The 26,621-nt window shown below is 38.3% G+C and overlaps 1 protein-coding gene across 1 annotated transcript in view; it reads left to right on the top strand.

Moving 5' to 3' along the window:
- The window catches only part of LOC108143125 (putative uncharacterized protein DDB_G0282129), a 61,746-nt gene that overhangs the window by 2,031 nt on the left and 33,094 nt on the right, over positions 1–26,621 (top strand). The window contains exon 2 of the mRNA XM_017267366.2: positions 22,716–22,803. Within this exon, the coding sequence (XP_017122855.1) occupies positions 22,785–22,803 (19 nt within the window). The 5' untranslated portion in view covers positions 22,716–22,784. The remainder of the gene's footprint in view (positions 1–22,715; positions 22,804–26,621) is intronic.

Raw genomic sequence — 26,621 nt, 5'->3', positions numbered from 1 at the left:
AGTTGCAACAAACTCGGAAAAAATGTAACCAAACCAACTGACCAGCGGACTGAAGGACCCTCCGACAGACAGACCATACAAATAAATACGCAGTCAAAGGCAATCAACGTCAGCTAGCAAGCCACGGAAGGCAGCTCGGCTCTCGTCCCCCTTGACAACTACCGATATTTGATTTGAAAACATTCCGAAAAACGCTGCCCAAATGCATTTTCCCTTCTATTCTGAATGCCCGTCATCGTCGTCAGCCGCAGTTGGTCAAAGAATCGCTGCAAATAAATAAATGGCAGCCATTGGCACAACAATTACAATTCGACGCAGACATTTCCAAATTTTTGTTCTCCTTTTTTCGGTCATTTCTTGTTGCTGCTTTGTCACTTGATGTTTTAATTGGAAGGCAGCATTTCAATTCAAAGCTGATGTTAGTTTTTGGATCTAACAAAAATAAAATTCAGAAATCGCGTCTAGCTCGAATTTCTGAGTTCTACTCTAAATTATGTAGAAACAGAAAATTAATAAAAAAGAGCTTAAATATGTGTTAAATGTGTCCAAGAACTAAAATTTACTGTTTATAGGATATACACGTTCGACTTTTATTTTTTAAGGCCGACTCTCATTGAGTTTGATTTGGAATTTTCGAAACATTTTTCGTTTTCAATATAATGTTAAACTTATTTTGACGGAAAATGAAGAACAGTTCGGAAAAATACGTTTTCGGGTTCGGTGTTCTGACTTTCAAGTGACAGTAGACCGTGTAAATGTTTCTCTTTCGAAAAATAAAAATCTTTTTGAGGAACCGAAATTCCACGTACACGAAATAAAATAGTTTTTAGTCATGTACAGCAACATTTTTTTACAGACCCAATAAATCGATAGAAGCCAAACTAAGATAAAGCATATGGGTTTATTTTCTGTAAAGGTGCCTAATAGTCAAAAATATATTGTTAAAGACATTTACAAGCCTGTAAATTAAATTTGAACAACTTTTTTGTGGTATTGGCTTACTTTTCGTATAAGTGATTTTTTGTACATACACATAATACGGTACTGCGTTTAAACAGGCGTTTTCAGTGTGCGATACGCTGAATTACAATTAATTTATAGTTGTTTACCATTTAAGTTTACTCTTTTTAACTTATAGAAAATATAAAATAAAATATATAAATATGTGAGAGGGAATGGGTTTCCATTTTCTTTTTCAGTCGTTCGATATACTTGAGTCTAATAAGTAACCAACAGTAATATGTTAATCAACTGCTAACAAGTTTAGAGTCAGCCACCATTTTTTGCACCACAAATATTAATATATCACCTCTTATGATTGAATTGACGATCGGGGTCTTTTGGTAAAATAAAACAAAGCTTAGGGCCTGAACTTACCAAAGTCGACTAAAGCCTCATAAAATAAATTATTGAAACTGGCAAAGAGAAATTCCAATAGCGAAAATGAGTGAGGGACGGCAGAATTTCAATTGTTTTGATCGCAACTGTATAATACAGTCATCCTATCCGCCCTGTCCCTATGTCTTTACAGCTGAGTATAAATGACTAGACGGACAAACGGACACGGCAAGATCGACTCTCTAAGTGATGCCGGACAATAATTGGTTACTGTGTAGGGGCGAAAAGGTCGCTATCACTGCGTTGCAAGCTTTTGACAAAAATGTAATATTTTGTGCAAGTATTTACTTCTGAGAAATAACACCTTAAGATATTGGTGAAAAGAAGAATCCTACAAAAACCAAACATACACCCAATAAAACCCAAATCACAACAATTAAATAGTGAAAATATGAATCTTAACAGAGCTAATAAAAAGGGGTGATCACTTCAAGCAAATGTACAGGTTTTTTGCAATAAAAACTATTTTTTGGACACAAATGTATACGGCAATCATTAACTTCCATTTTTTTATGTAGTTACATTTTTCCATTACTTAGGGGACTATACCAGTGAACCCAACGAAAAAATGGGCAATCGTTTAAATTTTTTTATAAAGTAAGTGCTTGATGGAATGTTTTAAAATTGTGTATACATAATAAGGTAAGTTTTGAATTTTATTTTGATATTTTAATACAAAGTAGCGGTACTGTGGGCTGTATGCCGAGGCTCCAAAAAAGACGTTCTCTAACTGCTGACATGATTCCGGTCGAAAGAGTGTCTGAATTCAAAAAATTTAAAAAGATAACGAAAGGAAAATATGTTTCCATAACAATGTCCTACGATAGTCAAAAAATATAAAATATTAGCACAATGGCGTCGTCTTTGGGACTACAAAATTTTAAAAGTTTTAAATTTTGATAAATTGACAATTTTCAATCAATTTTCAAGTTTGTAGGTCATTGTAGATAGGCCCATTTCTAATGATTGAATTAATTAATTTTAAACCGATTAGTCAATTTATAGTCCAGAAATGATATCAGCAGTTTTCAAAAATGTCGTTTTGAGAAATAAGCGTTTAAAGTTTTAGGTGCAGGACGAATGACTGCGAGCGGTGGCTTTTTTGGACGCTGCCCTTCATAAATGATTTAAAATTAAACACAATCAATAAGGGCAAAAAAAAAGATTTTTTAAAATAGTTACACTGGTAAAGCCCCTTAAGTCAACGTCGGTTTCTCGGTTTACAAAATTTGATTTTTTTTTATTTTCTTATTACATTTTATAACAAAATAGAAAATTGTTTTGCCTAGAAAATATTTTTTGAGATACAGCTTTGAAAAGTGCAGCACTGGCTTCCCATTTTTATTGTCACTTGGAACTTTAAACGCATTGTTCTCAAACTGTGTTTTCAAAATCGGTTGTCAAGCGGTCGTATTGAAATTTTGCACAGGTCTTCAATATGTAATTTACAAGGTCTTTCAACTACTAAAAATTTAAAATAGTAAAAACGTCGAGAAATATTCACCAAAACTAGCAAAGTGTCTAACAGAAATACAATTTTTACTTGTCTTTTTTCTTTCGTACCTAGCTTATGACCCTAACTTAAACACATATTCATTGTTTTTACATCTGATGATCCTGCAAAAAATTCTGTTGTTATTGAAAATTGGCAATTTTTGTACGAGGAAACCCACGTAACCCTTCTGGTTAAAGACATAGTTGCTGAGATAAGGCAAGCCATTAGTTTAACTTAGCTTTGACTGACGGTAGACAAGTAGTCAGACAGCCAGACGGACAGACGGACAAACAGTCTCCGTCAGACAGACAAGGATAGTTCAACTCGGCTTTTGATCATGATCAAGAATATATATAATGCATTGTAATGTGATATATATATAAAATTTGTATAATATCTATGGTTGGTTGGCTGAGTTTTAACCTTTTTGTTTTTAAGCTTTTTATTTTAAAATTTTTATTTTGAATTAACAATATTTTGAGAATAATTTTACAAATTTCAAGTCAATCCGGGTAAAACTAACGGAGTTACAGCGTTTCAAACGACAGGCCGTGCTACCAGATTGCTCACGTATGAAAAACTTTAAGTCGATTTTCATTTTAAACCCATTTTCATCAGAACTAAAAATCTACTGAACCGATCCTTTTAAAATTTTGAACATTACTTTACATTAGAATGGCGCCCAAATTGCTATGAATCTGATCGTTCGACTTTTATTGGAAATATCTAAATTTTTAACTAATTTCAAAATGAAACAAGAAAGAAAGCAAACTTCGGCACGCCGAAGTTCATATACCCTTGCAGCTATTGCAAATATTAAACATTTTTGAAAACATTAAAATTATGATTTACTTGCGTATATGCTGAAAAACATTGAAGCTATATCAATTATTTGATAGTTATTTTATATATTTTTATTATTTCTATGGGAGCTATATGATATAGACGTCCGGTTTTGATAAAATTCAAACCATAATTCTGAAATAATTTACCATTGCTATATGTCGAAGAACTAAGAAAAAAATTAAAAAACAGAAAAGTTATAATTTTTTATACCCTTGCAGAGGGTATTATAATTTCAGTCAGAAGTTTGCAACGCAGTGAAGGAGACGTTTCCGACCCTATAAAGTATATATATTCTTGATCAGCATCACTAGTAGAGTCGATCTAGCCATGTCCGTCTGTCCGTCCGTCTGTCCGTCTGTCCGTCCGTCTGTCCGTCTGGCCGTCTGTCCGTCTGTCCGTCCGTTTATATGCAAACTAGTCTCTCAGTTTTAAAGCTATCTGCATGAAACTTTCCCAAAAGTTGTCTTTCTATTGCAGGTAGTATATAAGTCGGAACGAGCCGGATCGGACGACTATAGCATATAGCTCCCATAGGAACAATCGGAAAAATAATTGAAAAAAAATTATAACTTTGCTGTTTTTTAATTTTTTGTTTAGTTCTTCGACATATAGTAATGGTTAACTATTTCCGATTTACGTTTTAAATTTCATCAAAATCGGTCGACTATAGCATATAGCTCCCATAGGAACAATCGGAAAAATAATTGAAAAAAAATTATAACTTTGCTGTTTTTTAATTTTTTGTTTAGTTCTTCGACATATAGTAATGGTTAACTATTTCCGATTTACGTTTTAAATTTCATCAAAATCGGACGACTATAGCATATAGCTCCCATAGGAACAATCGGAAAAATAAATGAATAAAAATTATAACTTTTCTGTTTTTTAATTTTTTTTTTAGTTCTTCGACATATAGCAATGTTTAATTATTTCAGAATTATGGTTTAAATTTTATCAAAATCGGTCGTCTATATCATATAGCTCCCATAGAACTAATAAAAATATATAAAATAACTATCTAATAATTGAGCTGCAAATCATCATAGCTTCACTGTTTTTCAGTATATACTGAAGTAAATCATAATTTAAATGTTTTCAAAAGTATTTAATTCATGCAATAGCTGCAAGGGTATATGAACTTCGGCTTGCCGAAGTTTGCTTTCTTTCTTGTTTTCATTTATTTTTCCGATTGTTCCTATGGGAGCTATATGCTATAGTCGTCCGATCCGGCTCGTTCCGACTTATATACTACCTGCAATAGAAAGACAACTTTTGGGAAAGTTTCATGCAGAAAGCTTTAAAACTGAGAGACTAGTTTGCGTAGAAACGGACGGACGGACAGACGGACATGGCTAGATCGACTCGTCAGTTGATGCTGATCAAGAAAATATATACTTTATAGGGTTGGAGATGTCTCCTACACTGCGTTGCAAACTTCTGACTGAAATTATAATACCCTCTGCAAGGATATAAAAACAAAAGCGACATAAGAGCGTTTTTAATGACTTCTTTAAAAACCCGATAGCTTAACTTTTTCCCGATAGCCTAAATTTTCAAGTCGAAAAAGTGTTTTTAAGGGCTACTTACTTCGCCTTGACATAAGCTTTTAAGATTTTCCATTTTTGTTTGGCAGCCATTTAGCGTTTAAAAATTTAACACATTTTAGATCTGTATGATAGCATCTGTATACTCACAAAACTTTGCTTTACGACTTGGATAATTCTTATTATAGATTTTTTGAGTAAAAGGAACACATAGACAGGGGTGATATTGACAACAATTTAGGAAGCAAGCTTTGGCAAGCCAATATATACCCAGGCAGTTATTGCAAAAATTAAATCTTCATAAAAAAAAAACTATATTTCGGTTTTTCGCCGATATCAAAAAATTAGAAATATAAAAATTTTGAATATTATTAAAAAAACAAAAAAGAAACCAAACTTCGGCAAGCCGAAGTTCATATACCCTTGCAGCTATTGCAAGAATTACATATATTTGAAAACATTAAAATTAAGATTTACTTGCGTATATGTTTAAAAACATTGAAGCTATGATGATTTGCAGCTCAATAGTTATTTTATATATTTTTATTATTTCTATGGGAGCTATATGATATAGTCGTCCGATTTTGATGAAATTTAAACCGTAACTCTGAAATATTTCGTCCGATCCGACTCGTTCCGAAGTATATACTACCTGCAATAGAAAGACAACTTTTGGGAAAGTTTCATGCAGATAGCTATAAAACTGAGAGACTAGTTAACGTAGATCGACTCTACTAGTGGTGCTGATCGAGAATAAATATACTTCATAAAGTCGGAGATGTCTCCTTCACTGCGTTGCAAAATTTTGACTGAAATTCTAATACCTTCTCCAAGGGTATATAAATGTTCAAAATGTAGGCTTCTAGACCGGAATCCCGCCTTAAGGCCTTGTAGCTATAGCTTACTTTTAGTTCCTCTCCACATTTTACATTGCAGACAAAAAAAAAAAATATAATAACAACATTGTTTTTTTTTCAAATCCCATTTATGTGAGTATATTTGTTAACTTAACTTTGAATTGAAAACTGAAAATTGGTTATAAGGTTCTAGTTTTAAAACTCAGTGAACATCACAGGAATATAACTTTGGTAGGCCAAAGATAAAAAAAACATCGTTATATGCGCAAAGTTCTTCATAAACAACCAAATTTTTTATATTTGTCCTGGTCGTTCTTCTGGCTTTTTTATTTAAGTTAATAAAATTTTCCGATTGGCAACACATAAAAATATTATTTAAGATTCGAATAAACAGATTAGAACCAAACTTCCAGTAAAGCAAATAAATCAATAGTTTTTATGGAAGCTAGAGAATATAGACTTAATTTTCAAACTTGATCTGAGAAAACATATAAAAAAATGGATTGTGAAAATGTCAAGCTTTTGTCCTTGTTCACTCGCTAGAAAAGCGGATTAAGAATATATTATCCTAAAGGGTAGTGTCGGAAAATAAAGTATCTTCTGTAAAGGTATAAAATTGTAGGTGCTACAGGAGGCTTTGCGATTCGGGCCATTTAAAGTGTCCAATCCCATTTCCCTAGCTTAATGCTAACTGCATATGGTCAGAAGCTCCAGCTTAATAGGCTCCTTGTATTGCAGGAATTGAGTCATGGTGCATTGGCGCAATTAGCACACACACGGAAAATAAATTCGGCAAATCCCTGGGGCACGGTCAGAGCTCCAAACAAGGGTTCGTTTCGGTTGGCTGAGTTGTGACCCCGAACCCCAAAACGGAAGGCTGGAGCTGGCACGGAAATCGTTTGAGCGTCTGCAGCCGTATAAAGTTTAATGAGCCGCAATTAATCGTACATGACAACACTATAAAAACGTTTACGAAAAATTATGTCTTTTTTGCCGGGCTTCTCTCCCTCGCTCAGTTTCTCCTATTGGAATTGTTGTAATTGCTGTGTTCTTTGTTGGAAGCTCCAGGATGTGAACACTCTTTGCAAATGGGATTCAGTAAAGGCAGCCAATTTTTTTCATGAAGTGGAAGCTTTAAAAACATTTTTGGAGTCTAGTCAGAGTTGAAAGTGACAGAAGGTTCGGACTTGTTAGAAGAAACTCCAACCAACGTTGCGCACTGCCGGTGTAACCTGATCAATTTGTCATTGGAATTGCCTTTCCTAATTAACAATTTAAATAAATCGCGTCGCATTTTCCCCGGACCAAAATGTAGCAAAGTGAATGCAATTTAATTGGAAATTTAATTGCTTTTGTGGTCGCAATGTGACATGGGCGCCCATTCACCTGTGTGTCCTCGCTTACCTACGTTCCTCGACCACCACAATCCACCACCCATTTTATTTTTTCTGTTACTGCTGTCGAGCTCTTAATTTAGACGTGTCCATCCAACGCTGTCGCTTGGCTTTTGTTGTTTTAATTATCTGCGGTTATATTTATTTAAATATTTACCAATTCAATTAGGGTGACCGTTTTTGCGCCTCGCCCTGTTTTGTCATTTAATATTTGATAGACCAATTGAATTGACTTTGAAGCCAGTCCGTACGCCGGTCACTTTTGAAGCCCGAAAGTAATTTCGATTAATCTAATGTCATATCTGACAAATAGTATTTGCAGACATCGCTGCCAGAGATCTAGCAAAAACCTTGCAGACAGTTTAAGCCCGTCTGCTCTTCATTTTGTTGGTCCCGCGCAGATATTCTTTTTCCGAGTTCTTCTTTTGGCTGGCTGCGTGCCAATTATAAAAGTGATTTCGATGTAAGCTGCACCCGAGACCCAAAAGCAGACGCAGCCCCAGACCCCTGGCCACACTCACGGGCACACACGAAGCTCACTTCCGTCAACGGGAAGTCATAAGACGTATGAACTTGTCGCCATCGCCGGCTAAGGAAGCCGGAGTCTGAGTCAGAGGCGAAGTCGAAGTGGAAGTAGAAGTCGAAGACGGAGACGGAGTCGGAGCCAGGGAAGAAGTTGACGTGGAGCGTCCTGACAGATTCCTCTGTTTGGTTTGGTTTAGTTTGGTTGGGCTTGACTCGGGCCAAAGAAATGCGATAAATTGAATGACTGACGACGCAGTAAATACTTTTCAGACAGCGGCGGAGTGGGTAGGAAATCACTTGGATCAATTTCCACATCCACACACGACAAATTGCGCGTGGTTAGATTTTTCTTTCGAAGCCCGCCCCCAATATCCCTTTTAGTTTGGCATGTGTACTCATAGTGGATAAAGACCAAGTGATTGGGACGAACGAGCAGCTGACAAGGTGCGAATGGTGCGGATTTGCTGGGCGGAAAGGGCTGTCAACTCGGGGAAGTCGTGACTCGATTTCAGGAAAATCCTTCCAGGACAGGGTTATCCCCGATCCAGTCCCAAACTCAAATGCTGCTGTGTTTTGCTACGCAAAGTGAACAACATAATTAAGCATATCGAATGGTTTTCAGCGTTTCCTCGCTCACTTGCCGCAATCCGCTTATGGACAGCGCGCCTTTGTGTCCTTCGGCATATCCTGCCTGGCTGGTTGGCTTCGCACAAGGAGCACACTAATTTAAATGCACAAAAACTTACCCGGTCGCTGATTGTGTTTGCCCAAAGTCTCGTTTCATAATTTTTGCACAAATTGCGGTTTTTCAGACAACGAACAGCGAACGACGGACGGCAAACGGCGACGTCGAACAGCCAGCAGCAACAACCGCCAAACGCTTTGGCAACTAATAAAAATGACCAACTCCTTGCCGCCCCTCGGACACTCGCTCTCGACTGCATACATGTGTAAAATTTACGCCACCGGATTCGTTAGCCAGACTGCACAGATAGGGGATAAATAGGGGGGCGGGCCGGTCGTTGGCCATTTTGTTGCCAACTCGACATATTTCAATCACGTAAATTTATTACGTAAACATTTGCTTTGCTTTTCGCACACAATTACGAGGGCTGGCGGGGTTCGAATGGTCGAGGGGAGCGGAAGGACCCAGAGCCACCGCAGGACGGCGCGGGGAAAACGCACAGAGGTCTCACCGACCTCCAATGCAGGAACACAAATTTCAATTTCAATCTTTTCATGCTGCACTCCAGCACATCACTGCCCCGCTCCATGCCTACCATCTCCATCAGCCACTGACCACTGGCCACTGGCCACTGGGCTCCCTGTTTTCCCCCATTTTAGGCCGTCGGCCTTCTGCACGCCCGTAATATTCATAATGGATTTACCAATATGGTGAACAATTTTTATTAATGCAACCGACAAGAAGTGAGCGGTCAGCCTGCTCCGCCCACACCGCCCACCCCGCCCCAATGTCCTTTAGGTCTCTATCAACACGGAGCGGCAGCTGTTTGACCATGGCGAAACACATGTACGCGAGGGTCTCCGCTTGTGTGGGTGTCGCCCTGGACCGGGTTAAATGGGCTTTTGGCTTTTTGATCTTTAAATGTTTGTACAACGCTTTGATGTCCATGTGATGACCAGCAGTCCACTTTTGCCTTGTTTTGCTTTCCGTTTTTCGGATTTTTCTGTGCTCTACGGGTTTTAAGACATTTCTTTTACTGCGGGCAACAGTTAGTTCGCTATTCATTGCCATATATGGGATTCATAGGGCACTCAGCGAAAGTTTAAATAATCGAAGCAGCATTGCTTGCGGACATCAAGTTTAACAACAAAGGGAAGCTAACTAACCCAAACATTAAAAAAAATATATATATAAAACGAATATAAATCGATTATGTGCACATATGTATAACAAATTGAAGTTATGTCGTTTTCCAATATGTTTTTAGATCTGCCCTAGCTTAACTAGATAGCTTAACTATATAGCCCTTTAAGATTTATAAAATTTAAGTGTATTTTTTAAATCGGCATTTTGTGTTGTTTGTGGATTTTTTAAAAAACAAAGTTGTTTTTAAATTTTTCCCCTTTAATTTCTGATTTTCCTGTGAAAATTAAAAATTAAATTTCAAAAAATTTACAAGACAAAAGTTGTATTGTCTTTGTTTTTCCGATATGGTCATCTAATCCATCCCGTTCCAACCTATATACTACCTGCGATAAAATGCATTGCGCAATTCTTAAAACTAAAAAAAAAATTTTGGCTAAAAAAAATGTATTTCCCACCAAAGTTTAGCATTTTTAAAAGTTACTTTCCGGACCAAGACTTTACGAAAATTAATTGGTTTTACAAAAAATTTCCTTTGACTACTTTTTGAATTGATTTTAATATCTGAAAAACTTTTTAAAATTTAAATCAAAATTAATTTAAAAAAAACAAAATTTCAAATCAACTTGAAACTATTTTAAATTGTTGTACATTAGTTAAAGTATTTTTAGATAAGGTCATGAAATTTAACACGCATTGCATATAATATTATGATTTAATATTTAATTAAAAAAAAAAATGTATACAAATTTGAATTCAATAGCCAGATTTTCGTTTTTACTATTAAATTTTTTTTTGGGGGTAACAGAAAGAGTTATTTTAAAATGTTTGATTTTTTGGCTAATTTCTCATAAACGTAAATAATGATTTATTGTTAAATTTATTTTTTTATGTAGCCTTTTAGATTTCTCAACTTTTGATATTTATATAAAAACTTCCTTTCCAGTGTTATTCACGAATAGAAAAGGAAAATTTTCTCACTTTCAAGCACATGTGTCACATGTGAAACGTGCCACCCATTTTTTATACCCTTGCAGAGGGTATTATAATTTCAGTCAGAAGTTTGCAACGCAGGGGAGCAGACATTTCCGCCCTTATAAAGTATATATATTCTTGATCAGCATCACTAGGCGAGTCGATCTGGTCATGTCCTTTTGTCCGTCCGTCCGACTTTTCTCTCAGATTCAAAGCTATTTGCATGAAACTTTCCCATAAGTTGTTTCTCTTTTGCAGGTAGTATATAAACCGGTACAAGCCGGATCGGACGACTATAGCATATAGCTAATCCCAAAACGCAAGATCTTGTGGCTCACCTTTTTTAGACATTTATACGGACTGACAGTCTGACAATTGTAGCTCTACAAGACAACTTTTGGAAACTTTTATGCTGAGATGTTTAAAACTGAGACTCTACTTTGCATAGACGCGGATAGACGGACGAACAGACGGACACGGCTAGATCGACTCTCCAAAAACATATATGTCTTTATAGGGTCGTAACTGATTCCTTCACTACGATGCAAGCTTTGACTGAAATTATAATACCCTATGCAAGGAATAAATGACATTAAACTACTTAATTAGCTGGGTTGCAGAGCTTTTTTGTGTTCTGAAGTCCAAGCCAAATTTTCCTCAAGATTATTTCTCTTCATTGGCTAAATCTTTGGCAGCAATATTCTTACCTTCATTACGCTCAATCGACTTGTACGAACAACAAGCCCTCGAAAAACAGAATAATGATCAATTGATGGCGTCAAACTTCGCCCACAGCGGCATCCCAGAAATTAAGTGGATTTCTTGGACTCACTGACAGCCAGACATCATAATAATCAGAGCCAGAAAGATGGAGCGATAATAAGTTTGCCGAGTCGAAGGGCGGGGTGCGGAAAACCACCTGCCCAACTTGATGTAGGTTGGCAGGCGATGAAAATTCTTGGGCCGGGGAATTAATGGCAAATTGGGGGGACGACTGTCCTGGCATTCAATAATTGAAATATTTGCATAATTATTAACTCCCCTCGCAAAGGAAATCTCATTAAATTGCGCAAAAGCCCCGCAGTGGACTTGATCCACTAAATTGTAGAAAACTCAAAAGAGCGTGAAATCTAGCGGCAGAAAAGTTTTCCCCGGGAGAGCAAAATAAAACTATAAAGGAGCACGCCTAAAAGCGTACTTCACATGGCGTCGGCGGAGTCAGAGGCGGATTCGTGGGGGTCTCAACTCAACTTTGCCGACTCCTTGGAGTCGGGCATCGGGATTCAAGAGCGACGGCGTCGGCAGGGCATATGAACATACAAAATATTCCCTACAAAGGAGTTGATTACACAAAGGAAAATTACGACGAATCATTTCCGCTGCTTGGCTGCTTACACGACCGGCGAGTGCACAGACCCCTTTTCCTCTTTTCCCCGTTTCCCGTTTGTCCGCTTTTCCGTTTTTGGGGGCGGGCCATTCGGTAAACGGCTGCAAAAACAAAGCTTTACGCCCTCCCACTTCACCCGCAAGTGAGATAGCGAAAAAAAAATAAGGGAAATAGGTTCAGTTTTGGCCCTTTCCCTGGGCCAAAAGTCTTAAAGCTGGGGCTCGATTGAAGGCTTTCCCTCCGCGGAGTCTCACATCAAGTTGACATCTTTTGGGACCACATAAATTATATTTAATTGAAATTCTTTCGGCACCCATGGCACCTCGAAATTAGCGAGCGACGGCCCAAACAGACAGCACCAAACTTGGCTGAACTCATAAATCGCTCGGGTGTCAGGGCATTAGCCAGCGGCTGTAAGGTGGCCTGCTCCGCGGACTTGTAGACGTCAACGATCGTCTAATGTTTCCATGCGTCATAAATTTCATTGAAAAGCGCTTCCGTTGCGCCATTTCCAGACGGTTCGAGCCATTCGAGGGAGGGGTCGCGGGACTGGGACTTGGACTGGGACACAAGGATACAAGGCTATAAGGCTACAAGTCGGCTACAAGGCTACAAGGATACCTGGCCTCCTTGGCCCCTTTGCACATACAAAATGCATAAGGGAAATGAATTGCTTTACGAGCAACCGCAGTCCCAAACGACGAGCTGCTTGGGCGCTTGGGCGCCCAAGAATATGCAACTGTAAATCAGCACCCAGCAGACGAACACGCACACAGACGCGAGTAGTTGGAGCTGCGGGGGCGTTCCATTTTGTAGGCGTTTATAAGCTGTCGAAAGTAGTTAAGCGTTTTTCATAATTTATTTATGGCCGGAGGCCCGGAGGGAGCAGCCGGCGTTTAAGCATGTTTTATATTAAGTGCGCACAGTTTATGGCTCAGTCGGCCATAAAGAGGGATTAGTGGGGCGCAGCACACTTTTTGCCAGCGACTATGCAAATCGGGGCCTGGAGATCTGTTTCCGGGCCCATTGTAGGTCCTGGGATTGCCAAACTTCGCTCGCAATTGGAGCGCCGCAGCTCACTCATTGGTAAACAGTTATCCGCAAGTTAGGCTACTAACACGATTATAACATTTGCAGCAAATAAAACTCGCAAACTTCATCGAAAACTTCGTCTGAGGCGGAGGGAAAGTTACCGCTAACGACTGCCAATTGAACTTGTTAATGAAATAATTTCTTATAACGGGAGGCAAAGTTTCGCCAGTTGGCCAGGAAAGTGAAACTCAGCGCTTAAGTTTTGCGGTTGCCTGGCCGATAATTTGGCATAGATTTCCCCAACCCGTTTTGCGATCCTGGCTCCTGGGTCCTGGATTCTGGGTCCTGAGGCACAAAAAGAGCAACTCAAGAGCTGGCCACATTTATAAAATGTATCCCTTGTCCGGCCTCGAGTCCTTGGGTCCATTGTGCATTTGTGCTTCATTATGCGCAACTCGTTTTTGTTTGACTTGGCAGGGGCAGTGGAAGTGGGAGTGGCAGAAACTCTAAACAAATTTTCTTTTCTTGGCCGCATTTCCCGCCCAAAGCCCTCCATCGCCTGTCCGTTCGCACTCATCAGCAGGGTCCTTAAGTCTGCTTTCGTGCCATTGTGCGCTTTGTTTAATGTTATGTAAACTTTTGCTCTATGGCCACTCTTCCCCTCCCTTGTGCGGCCACACTCACAGCGCCTGGTGCTTCTATCTGTTCAGCCATTCATTTGCCGCTTTTGGATGTTTTGTTGCTCGTTTCTGCCACCTCTCCAGCTTCAAGTTGGCCGACTTAAAGGTCCTTAAAGTTGCCGGCAGATTGAGTAATTGCATCCAGTGGGCAAAACGGTCCGACAAGCCACATTCGCCCCCAGTTGGCTCTATATTTTTGCCAACACTGACAAATTTCTTGCTTCGCTGGGTGCGCGAGGCCAAATGATTGATGACTTTTCAATATGGCAACCGCATCAGCAGCCACAAATGTAAATACTTGCCCCTCGCCCTTATCGCGGTGCCACACACCGCTCACCCCAGTTGTTCAGATAGACTGTCGACTTCATGGCAATGGCATCAAGTTAAGCACTCAATCGTGGATTACATGCGTTTTATTTATGATTTTCCATGCTGGTATTACGGAATGTTTCCCTTTGGCTTATTTTTATTGTCATTTATTGCTGGTTTCGGATCTCCGTTCCCCGAGGGAGGTTGGCTTCGATTTTTGCTTTTACTTTTCCTCTTTCGCATGACGAGTTTTTACGCTATAACTTTCGGCTGGGCAACTTTTCTATGCTCAACTTTTGCTGCCAAGTGGCAACATTTAATTGCTCAGAAAAATATTTCCCAAAAAATCAGAAAACGATGAAGACGAAATAATAAAAATGTTGTCAATTGTTGTACTTTATGATGTTGCTCAAAAGTTTTCAACAGAGGGGGAGATTTCGGACTCGGCGCTCGACCAATTTGTTGTATTTTATGTTTTGTTGTCAGCTGAAGTCTAGTTAAAAACTTTATACACTTTTCAACCGGGAGTTCTGTGGGTGGCAGGGAGTTATTCTCATCCTCTTAGAAGCGATGCTCATTTGTTTAAGTATTGGTAATTGTAAATTAAAGGAATATTCAGGTCAATAATCCAATTAACGAGTAAGGTCCGAATTATTTAAAATTTTTTGGCTTTTCTTAGCATATGAATAAACAAACCACAAGCTTTGCATAGATTTCATTCATCGCAAAGTATAAAATGTTTTCTGTAGAATCGCGAAAACTCAGTTTTCAACACACAACCGCATTCCAAAGGCTCATTTAGACAGGTCAAAAAAACATATCTGTCTGTTGCTGTGTTAACGTCTGAGGAAAGAATGCTCTGTAAAAAAATTACCATTTGACCCAGCGGATGTGTGCCAAGAAGTTTGGAGAAAAAATGAAAATTTTAATGTTAGCCATCAAAGCAGGGAGCCGATTAAAGCGCATTAAGACTTTAACTGCCGAGCTCGTTCTTTACAGTTCTTGAAATTTCTTTCTCTTTTCGCCCTGTCTGCATGTATGTAGGGCTCTTTTATTTTTATTCTCTTTATTTGTAAATTAAAAGGGTATATTGTGTTTATAAAAAGTATGCACGGCGGAAAAATGTTGATAATATAAAATTATTCGTAATCAGCATCCAGACTCAATCTGTAGCGGAAATATTTTAAGTCGATATTTTTCAAATTTTACAAATTTTGGCTTTAATGATTTTGATTAAGGGGTTATCCCCATTTATAACTTTTAAATTCAGAACTTTTATTGTAGTACAATATAATTTTAATATAAAACGTCCTTAAATTTCAAGTCGATTCGAGCAAAACATACAAAGACATGAGCATTGAAAGAAAATAATCAACAAATGACTGCACTCAAAATAAAATTACTCCTAAAAACAAGAAATTCGGCTTGTTTCTATATTATAAATCACATTTTTATATTATAGAAAATATTTCTTTTTGTAAGTTTATTTAATTTAAAGGTTAGGCTAAGAATTTGTTTTAATATTGTTAGGGGAGGCTGTTTTTAAGCCTTATTGTTAACTAAATAGTTCCTCATAACAAGTACCAATTTTACTTTAATGTAGACAATTATTATTGTTTTTGTGGCAATTCAGCTTATGGCAAAAAATTAATCTGTTAAACCAAAACCACTTGAAAACAGCAGAACTGTTCTTTTTGAAATTTGTAATACCTCAAAATGTGGTCTAAAAAATTACGTTTTGATCCTTCGATTAAGATTAGTTTATGGTTTCAGTACTTTGATTCAGATGATCACGACCTCTGTATTATTGGTTAACGCAAAACAAAATCAGAACACCTTTTTTTCATTACTACTCAATATTTTTTAATAAAAATATACCAAAATATGTTTACTTACATACCTTATAACAACATATTGGCCGTTTAAGACAATAAGGTACTTATATTTAGCATGAGATTGAGTGGCGGGTATCTTAGGGTCGACTAAGGCGTTCTTCCTTGCGTTAGTTGCTTTCTGTTACTCGGCGGCGATTGCGGATTTCTATGCTGATGTTTGTTGTTTGCTCGCTGCACTTAATGTAATTAATTTTAATTAAAATCCAGCGGGGACGTACAAAAAATTTGCCACAGTAATGAGCAGGAAGGTCCGTCCATTGGACTGACTGAGTGTCGAATGGTGAACTTGCGTCGGTCCCCGTCCCTCCGTCTCCTCCCCCATCAGTCGCATATCTTTTCGCGCCTGCAGAGTCGAGAAGAAAAAAGGTAGCCTGCTTTTCAGCGCTCTCCTTTCGTGGGTTAAGCGCAAATAGCAACAGACACTGACACTGCTGAATGTGTGTGGGTGCGGGGGTGGCTGCGGTGGTGCAGCATGGTGGTGCAGAATGGTGGTGCCGAGTGTGTTTGGATACTGCTGGCCCGTAAATTCACATTACAACTGCGATGAAGCGCTTGGTAAACATTTTAAAGTTGCCATTTAAATTATGTACTCCGCTCTCGGATGTTGCACTATGCAAGCGTAATCGGTGAAGGGATTGCAAGGGGTTAACGGTGGAAATGTTTACAAATAGTTAAGCAAATACGATTGCAAGTGATGCCATATATGTTGTGTCAGGACTTTGCATTTGCATATATTGTTTTTCTGGTTGCAAATATTAATATTTTCACAGTAATACACTGGTAAAAAAATGGAATAGTAAAAATAAATATGCGCATATTGAATTGTAAAATGCGTATTTCATATTTAAAGTAAATATAAAAATATTAAAATTAAATACAAAACGTATTAAATTCCATAATTTAATATAAAAATATTTAAATCAATGCGGTAAATATTGAGTTTAAATTTTGGGCAATTTGTTTTAAATTTTATCATATTAAAATTGAAAATTTTCAGACTGAAAAAAAACATAGTCAAATTAAGAATGTGTCATATTTAATTATAGTACGAAAACTGAAAATTATTTTGAGTTTTTAATGATTTTTACAATAAACAAAACATTATTACAGTTGATATTGTCAATTAAATTTCAATAGCTCAATCTTAGCGAAATATATTTAATAAATATGGTACTTAATATTTTTAAATTTAAATCTAATATTATTTGTATTAATATCTATGTTTAAAGTATTATATTGAAATTGCTCAATATTTAAATTTAATATTATTCGTTATACATAACAAATTAAATTTAAATATTGTTTTTGTTACTTTAAATATTATTCCTATTTAATTTAAAGTTGTAGTCGAGGCCCGCATTTTATATTTAAAAATAAATACAAAAATTATATTTTAATTTTTTGTTTTGTTCCATTAATTTAGACGAAACTCTTAAATTTATTACGTTCGTAACTAAATTAAAATAATGTTAAATAAATGGAACAAAAGTCATAATTATACATACATACATACATATGTGTATAACAAATTCTAAATGCGCATTTTTAGCGGTCTTTTTTCTCCGTTATTCGCTGTTTCTTTGAAACGGATTCACACACACATATGTACATATGTGTGACCAGATCAGTTTTCTTCGTATTCAGCATTGCACGGCGCGTGCCATCATTTCTAAGTCGCAGTTGTTGTGTCGTGTAGTGAAAATTAAAGTTTAATTGCTGATGCCGCGATCTCATCAGAAACACAAATCAAAGATAGTGAAGTGCTAAAATAATTAATCTGGATCGCGATTCTTACACGTTATTGGGTGAATAATTCTGCAATAAATTTGTTTTAGGCTTTATACCCACGCTTGATATATATGTATGTACATGTGTTGGTATGCATGTACATATGTATATATGTATGTGCAGCGTTCGTTTACCGCTTAATTGGCGTTAGATTTAGTTTGGAAGCCACTAGAAACGGTTAACGGACTCTGCACATACATGCATATATTTGTATGTAAGTGTGTGAGAATATTTAAAAACAAATATCTTCTAGAGTTATTCACATACATATTAACTGTGTATTTTACCGCGATCTAGTTTAACATAATTAACCCTCAAGATAAAGATCACGCCAAGATTAATTTTAAGCTTCGGAAGCATAACTATTTGGTAAGTACCGATCTAACAATAAAAATATAAATGTGGTAATGTATACATACATACGCACGCTGTGTAAACATGTTTCTACATATGCATGTATGTATGTGCAGCGTTTTAGTTACCGCCCAAAAAAATTAACAAAAAAAAAGCGAATACTTGATTTGATTTTTTAAAATATTACAAAGTAATATTAATATTTTAAAAAATAAAATCAATCAAATGGATAATAATAACAATAAATTAGCATAAAACAATCCCTGGTGATACCGTAATATATGACTTGGAAAAACCCAAGTTAAGAAAAAAAATCTAATTTCAGATACAAATCGATTTTAATTTAATGTTCCCTGGAAAGGAAAGGCGCATTAGCTTCAAAATGGGAAGCGTTTAAGAAGGAAATACAACAGTACTATGCGTATAATATCCACAACGTGAACAGAAGGAAGCTGTTTATGAATTCCAAGAATACAGAGACTATTGGTAAATTACATTATGAAATATATTGTTTTATTTTTTAATTAAAATTCTTATTTTTGTCTTTCTTTTATTTCTTTTTCATCAGACTTTATTTTGACTATCCTGCTCCCCTCAATTTTACCGCCCAATACATGGTACTCTTCAAAAGCATCAAAAACCAGAACTCCCTGGAAAGTCTAGTCCTTCAAGTGAACTCCATTGCCGACTATCGCCAAAGGATTGCAGAATCTGTCGGTAAAAACTATTCGAATTTAAAAACAGTTCAACCGTGTATGTTTGTAAAAAGCCACAAAGCAAATACGTTCTTTGATAAACTATATAGGCCGTACTGTATATAAATTTTGCTTAAATAAAATGATTACAAAAAAAAAAATGTACAATGTTTTTCTTATGTTAATAAACGGTTTTGAATAATTTAAATGAATATACCCTGCATTTGATTTAAATATAATAAATATTTATATTTAAAACGCTAAATAATACATGTTATATAATTCATATTTAAACTAAATACTTTAATATTTAAATTCAGTGAAATTGTTATTAAAATTAAATATGAATTGCACTGTATTTAAGTTTGGAATATTTAATTTATAGATGTTTTATATTAACATTAAATACGATTATAAATCAAATTAAATATTTTAATATTTAAAACAAAGATGCACCGTATTTAACTTAAATTTATTTCATATTAATTTAAATACGGTTTATACTTAAATTAAATATTTTAATATTTAAAACAAACATGTTTCATTATTACTTCAAATACGATTTCTAGTTAAATTAAATGTTTTAATATTTAAAACAAATACGCATCGTATTTAATTTAACTATGAATTATGTTTAACTTAAATATGGACCAAATTTAAATTAAATATTAAAAATATTGAAAATTACTCTGTAAGTATTTAAATTAAAAACGAAAATCAAATTAATATGGTGCATATTTAAAGTAAATATAAACGGATTTGGATGAAAATCAAAGCGAAAAATATTTAAATTGAATACAAAATATTTAAATTTACTACTTTTTTTTTACCAGTGTACAGAGATTTTTAATGAAATAGCGACAAAAGCTACACAAACTTTTTAGTTGAACAATTTTTGAACGGATTCTATGATGTTTCGTTCGACGCTTTTTCGAAGCAAGAAAATAGTTTGAGTCTTGACAACAGCTCCAATTTTTGGATTTGGATTTTGGATGTTGAGGCGGGCTAGGCACACACTTAAGTTTTAACGATAATAATTTTCAGGGACCGTAATAATTATAAGTAATAATTAAAAAAAATCAAAAATAATAATTGCTCTATTTTGGGTTTTAATTAGTCTTGCCCAGAAATAATTATTAGTTTTGAGTTTTGTTATATTAGTTAATTATTTCAAAGCAAGACAAATATATATAAAATGTTCATAGAACTGCTACCTTAGTAATGTATTTTGTAAGCGTAACTTCAAATGTCGACTGTGATTCGGAATACTCGTTTATCGGAATAAAGCACTTCACCTTTTTTATTTGAAAGGGCGTTTCACTTTTACACAACTTAGGGAAAAACAAAATCATTGCAAAGACCGTTAATGCACACAGATACCTATATGCGACAGACAGACAATAGGCACTCGCACACAGTCGCCAGTTTTCCACGCCCCATATTGACAATGGGCGAGTCTGTTGCACCTGCAGGGCTCCAGGAGTCCTTTCTCCTTTCTCCTTGCTTTTCAACCGGCAGCTGCGTTGCACTTTTTGTTGGCCGCCTTCTGTGCTATAAACAAATAAAATTCCATCCACTGCCAACCATTCACATATATATTCACCCCACCTCGGCCGTGTTCCTCAGTGTTTGCCTAGACATTGCATTTTTACCTCCTATGCCGATTCACGCGCTGTTGCACAAAGCAAAGTCGGCGTTTCCTGCGCCACTCCCCCCTGTTTTCCACCTTCTGTCAAGGCTCAATTGCTAGGCTACGTTTCGCCGACTCCTCGAGTTTCCCATGCGAGGAGCGCCTGGCTGGAAAATGCGAGCTGCAAAATGCGGCGCGTCAAACAAATAGAAAAATGTTGCACGTGGCTGGGAAAATTAAAATAAATCAGAGCCAGCAGAGCAGCGCACTGGCTGGCTTAAAGACGTGCCAGAAGTTTAAACAGTGCATGCAGAGAAGGAAAATATTCGAGAAAAATGTGAGCTTGTAGCTATTTTAAATTCTTGAAGCCATTTAAGTTTATAACTCGTGACCCCTGATTGATTCTGCACCCCCGATTGAACTGGTTTATGTTTGTTTTTATGCCAGTTAGGCAAAATGGGCAAAGCATTTTAAACAGATTGAGGATAACTCAGTAAAAGACTTCTTGTTCTATCAAGACTAAAAGACAGATTCAAAATGTAATGTTTTCAGGCAATGGAAAGGTTTTTGAGAACACATCTACCACAAAGTTGAAGTCAGAATTTGTTTAAGTTTGTTTAAGGCAGCCATTAAGCGACAGCAACCGCAACGGAGGCGACGCTAAAGCGACCCTCAAATCCTGTTAACGAGACATCAGGAGACACAAAAACAACAGGGCATACACACCAGCACACACCCACACACACACCCACACACATGCCACGCACATCCGTCACAGCACAGACACAAACCCACCGCAGGCGCTAACTAGCGTGGACACAAACACGCAGGACCAACAAAAACAAAAACGAGGGAATAGTTTGAGCAGCCAAAGCGTTTCGGGGGATCGGGGGATTGGGGAGCTAAAACTGAAGAGTTTATAAAATTAACATCGTCATGACATCCCAGCAGACGCCGGCAGTGCACTCGGGTCCCCGTGCAGCCCATTCGGAATATCCTTTGAGCCCGTTGTCGCTGCTCCCGCATTGCATTTGCATGGAGATCTTCTACGGAGATGGCGATGGCGATGGAGATGGCTGATTTATGGGAGGGCGTGTGTCTGGGCGAGTGTTTACGTCTCGTGTCGTGTTGGCATTTGTCGTTACAAACTTAATTAATGCCATGTCGGGGAGGAGAGCGAGGCCCGCTCGGCTGTGAGCTCTTGACTTTTGTCGAGCCAGGCAAAAATGTGCAACCAGGACACGCTGTCAGTTTCAGCTGACGTTTGGTGTTTCGGCGAGTTTCCGAGTTCTGGTTCAGGAGCTGCTCAGCACCACCACCCCGCCCCAGAAATGTGCCGCAGATTAATAGGGAGCAGACTAGAATGGAAATATAATTTTGGAGCATTTGCAATCGTTATTTGGGGATTTTTGATGAAAGTCATCGCCTGGCAACGCCGCAATCCCTCGGCGAAATCCCTTCCAGCTTATGACAACTTCACTGGAGGGCAGGCCCACCTCCTCGGGTCTTAATTTCGGTAATGCCTATCTGCTTACCCGACTGACAGCCAGTTGTTATTGTTTACAGGACTCTCGTCAGGAGCCAGGAGTCCTGATTGTTTGCCCGGGCCCTGCCAAGCTCCTATCCACTTGTTTGCTATTTGACTTAATTTAATGAAAATGTTGCAACCTGCAATTTACAAAACTAACGCCAACAAAACTTGAGATTGTTTGCTCGCCCCCTCTTCGCCTTCTTGGGCCACTACAACGTCTTGGGTCTCCTGCAAGTGCTCCTGGGATGCGGGCTCAGTTCTAAGTACACATCGAGAACGAGAACGAGCACGCTGCCATCATTTTGCTGGATGGAGAAGTCAAACAAACGAATGCAAAAGGTTTTTAACTGCCTCAAGTAGTCGCAGAAGTAAAAATGTGCTAAAGTGGCAGAAGACGATGACGGCGGTGGTGGTGGTGGTGGTGGTGTTTGCCGAAGTCCTGGGCTGAAGTCTCTCGCCCATTATGGTGATTGCATCCGGGCTCTCCAGTTATATCATAGAAACTCTTAAGTCATCCATAAATCTGATCATTTCATTCCCTTCGTCTTTCAGTTCTCCACACTGGCTCTGCTGTACTGAACCCGGCCTGCATTGCTCTCATCTATGCGCAACTAATTTGCAATGATGAGTTATCAGAAAGGTAAGTCGCCAATCAGAGGATACATTCATTACCTTCCTGGCCGTGACACATGCCAAATTACTGGCCATCCATTAACTCAGGCCTAGCCCAGCAGGTCAATCGATTGGTAAAACATGTCGAATACATTTCGATGCCACATGTGTAACATTTTTTACGGCATTGGCCAAATCTCTGCCACAATACAATTTACAGTAAATCAGCTAAAAGCGAAATTACGCGGGTCATTCTCAGACAATTTGCTCGACGACGACAACAAAAGATAGGAATGCGTTCGAGCGTTAAGAAGGAACCGGAATGGAGACCCACGGACGAAAAAGTTGCAATTGATGCTGAGCCGGGTGGCTCAGTTCGATACAATCGAACAAAAGGAGACTGCTGCATATTTTCGGGGGTTGGTCGGTTGGTTGGCCAGTCTGCCAACTAATGAGCTTCCATGAATCGACATGAATTGGGGGCCCTATTGAGCCGCATTGAAAGCCCTTCCTGCTAGTTTCAAAATTAATTGCCACCAGTTCTGTGCTGGCTATGCCGGCTAAAAACGCGTCGGCTCAGTGGCTTAGGCGGTGCCCGGGCCTACAATGTTGGCAATCTGCTGCGCCGTTCAATTAACTTGTGCGACAATCCAATCAAAAGTGTATTAAAGGCCCGTTTACGGGCCCATCGCCATCGCCATCGTCATCGCCTACGCCATTCGCGATCCGGGATGCGGCCACGGGGCCATTTTGGAGAGCCAGCCGCTGTCGATAACAGCAATTACATAAATGTTTTTATGGCAGAGGTTTTGTGAAGCTGGGCGGCTGGGCGGTTCTGATCCGCCTATCGCGATGCAAAGTGCCGGAGCGCCAACAATCGGCTGACCAAATGCGATTTAATGGCGCCCGCTGAAACAGCTGCAGCTCAATGTGTCCGCAAGCAAAAAGTACTTTGCAATTAGGGCAGACACTTGCATTGTTGCGCATACGACATGTTGGCCGATGAGTATGTCCGCAGGAGGGAGTTATTATCAGGATTTGTAGCTCTTATCTCCTCTGAATTTTCCCCAGATATACGAGACCCATTCACATTCCCAGGCAACGCAATTCTAGTCCTTTGTCTAATTTATTTGGATACTTGTAATATTTAATAAAACGTTCAATCGGTCCTGGAGACACACACACACACACACACACACACTTGCCCGCCTGAGTTCAGACAATCAGAATTTTTATTTACATGGCTGGGTGAGGAGAAACGGAGAAACACGTGCCTTGCTGCCCCTCGACACGAACTACATAAACAAGCGAAAGCGAACGAGGAGAGTCCCCGCCCCCTTTCCGCCTTACTTAGTACCAAATCTGGGAGGGAGTCTGGAGAAAACTTTTCCAATTTTCCCCTTTTTATCGTAAATTACGCACGATTCAATATTTGGCCTTTTCACTGGCTTGTGTTTTGTCTCTGCGTCGTCTGCCTTTTTTCTGCCTGACTAGCTTCGAGAGTGGGTTCAAGGGGCGGATAACTGGGGGGTGGGGGGCTTGCCATTTCCCCCCACTTTGGCTTTGCTATTTTGCTATTTCTTCTGTGTCTCCCTATCGTAAATAAGAAATCTTATACGTGCGTAGGCCTCTCATGAGATACAGTTTAACCCTGCCCCCTTGCCGTCGAACACATTTTCTTTATGAATGAACCAAAAGTTAGTTTCACTTTTGTTCCTGAGCGGCCCGATCCCTCTAATCGAAATTGGCCACGGTTCACAAGTGTAATGATTGTTTTTCGATGCGGGGTAATTTATTTAGCATTATTTATAAGGATGTTAGAATAAGGGAGGGGGAAAGTTTTTCCTATTATTTATTGTTGGTCCAAGCACAGCATTATGCGAGAGTTGGATATTAGTAAGACTTTAGCGGGGGTGCTGGAGGTTATCCCCAATTGGTCAAGTGAAAAGTCAAACTAAGCTAATATGCGGCCTTCAAATAAAACTGCAATATTCTGTTTATTGCGAGATCGTCAAATGTATGTGATTGTTATTAAGTTAAGTTATTGTTATGTTAAGATGAGCGAATATAGAAATCCAGATAACTATGAGCGATCTCAGAATATGAGAACTTAACAACGCAACTCACTATTTAGTATAAAAAAAGGGCTTTAAATGGTGGAGAAGGCCAGAAACAGTTTGAAGTTTTGGTCCGAACATCTAGGGTATAGGGAGTTTATCTTTAATATGTAATGCATACTATTTGCGGTTCATGTATGTGGATAATTTGCACAGCAAAACTTGTCAATGCTCTGCCGCTGCTCTTTGGGTAATCATTAACCGTGGTAATCGCTGCTTTGGAATGACATATTTGTTAAGGTTTCCAAATTTTCATCCTTGCAGAGGGTTTTATTCTATTAATCAAAAAGCTTGCAAAGTTGTGAATGAGTCATTTCCGACCCTTAGAAGATATGTTTAATTTTTTATCAGCATAATAGAAGAGTGAATCTAGCCTTGTCCTTCTGTCTGTCCTTCAATCTAGCTGAATGAACTTAAGCAAAAGGCTTTTTTTCTTTTGCAGCCGATTAAGACGATGATCATTTTTATTTAATAGACTCTGAGATATAGAAATGGTTAACTATTTCAGAATTACAATTTTAAATTTATTAAAATCGGACTCTGATATCGTATTGCTGTCATAGAATCGATCGAGAAATTCATCGTTAAATCGACTTAGCTTGATTGTTTTGGAGAATAGGCGCCTAAAAATCGAGATATAGTCGTTGTCAATAGTTATTAATTTTTGTTACAACTATATAAAATTTTGCTATGTTTTCTTTGAAGAGATACATTTTTATCAGATCATAATTCTTTTGGGTAAATAAGGAAAGCTTAAATCTGCAAACCAGTCCTGAAGACATCATCTGCGAGTAGATGGACAGAAAAATAAGTCTTCCAAAAGATTTCCTTGGCTGCTGCATACAAAATCAGAGCATGACAACGGCCTCAACACGTTTATGAGGCGTTCGGTGAGCCTCTTTCCCCCGAAATGCCTCCTTTTGGTCAGGCCCCTAAACACACACACAGGCGCAGACACCAACACAAGCACAGGCAACCGCTTCGTCGGTGTGTGTCGCTGCTCTGCGCCCAATTGTATGCAACGGCTTTTGTGTCAAAATTTTTATGCCGTGCATGGCACGCAAACGTGTGCAAAAAAAGATAGAGCAGTGGGGTGGAGTGGAGTGGAGCGGAGTGGAGTGTAGTGAATAGTCAAACGTAGACCCGAAACTAGAGGAACAACAATGACAGGGGTAGTAAATTGAAAGCCCGAAGACACGGAATCGGTAGACCAGAAGGTGGGGGTAGGAGCCAGTACTAGACGACCGAACTGATTCAATTAAATCAGTCCAATTGAAGCGGCTGACGAAATGTGTGGAGAATGTGTGCATGGAATATTTAAGCTGCCACAAAGGCCATCGGCAGACAACGCACTTACTGTAACCTCAGGACGGGACTCTGTTTAAATTGCGGCTTAAAGCCAGCCCAGATCAGAGCAGGACGAACCTTCATCATTACTGCCGGCCAACTCTTGCAGCCAAATGTTACCGCCGAAAAAGTTGTCGCATCGCGATTTATACAAATAACTGAACACTTTGTTTGCGCCACACTTGCGCGCGTATTTTTTAATGTCCCGACACTTTTTGCCGCATGTTTGCAGCGGAATCAGCGAACCAAGAGCCCAACAACAGTCGTGCCTGGACTGGAGTTGGAGCTGGAGCTGGATCCCGTGACTTTTGTCGCGTATCGTATTAATATCTCAATTTATAGCAATTTATAAAAATATGAAAAACGCTCGAATGGTTGGAAA

This window comes from Drosophila elegans, unplaced genomic scaffold (assembly GCF_018152505.1).
Source record: "Drosophila elegans isolate 14027-0461.03 unplaced genomic scaffold, ASM1815250v1 contig_208, whole genome shotgun sequence".
Taxonomy (NCBI): domain Eukaryota; kingdom Metazoa; phylum Arthropoda; class Insecta; order Diptera; family Drosophilidae; genus Drosophila; species Drosophila elegans.
The sequence above is the reverse complement of the archived record's forward strand: the minus strand, read 5'-3'. Positions and strand labels throughout refer to the sequence as shown.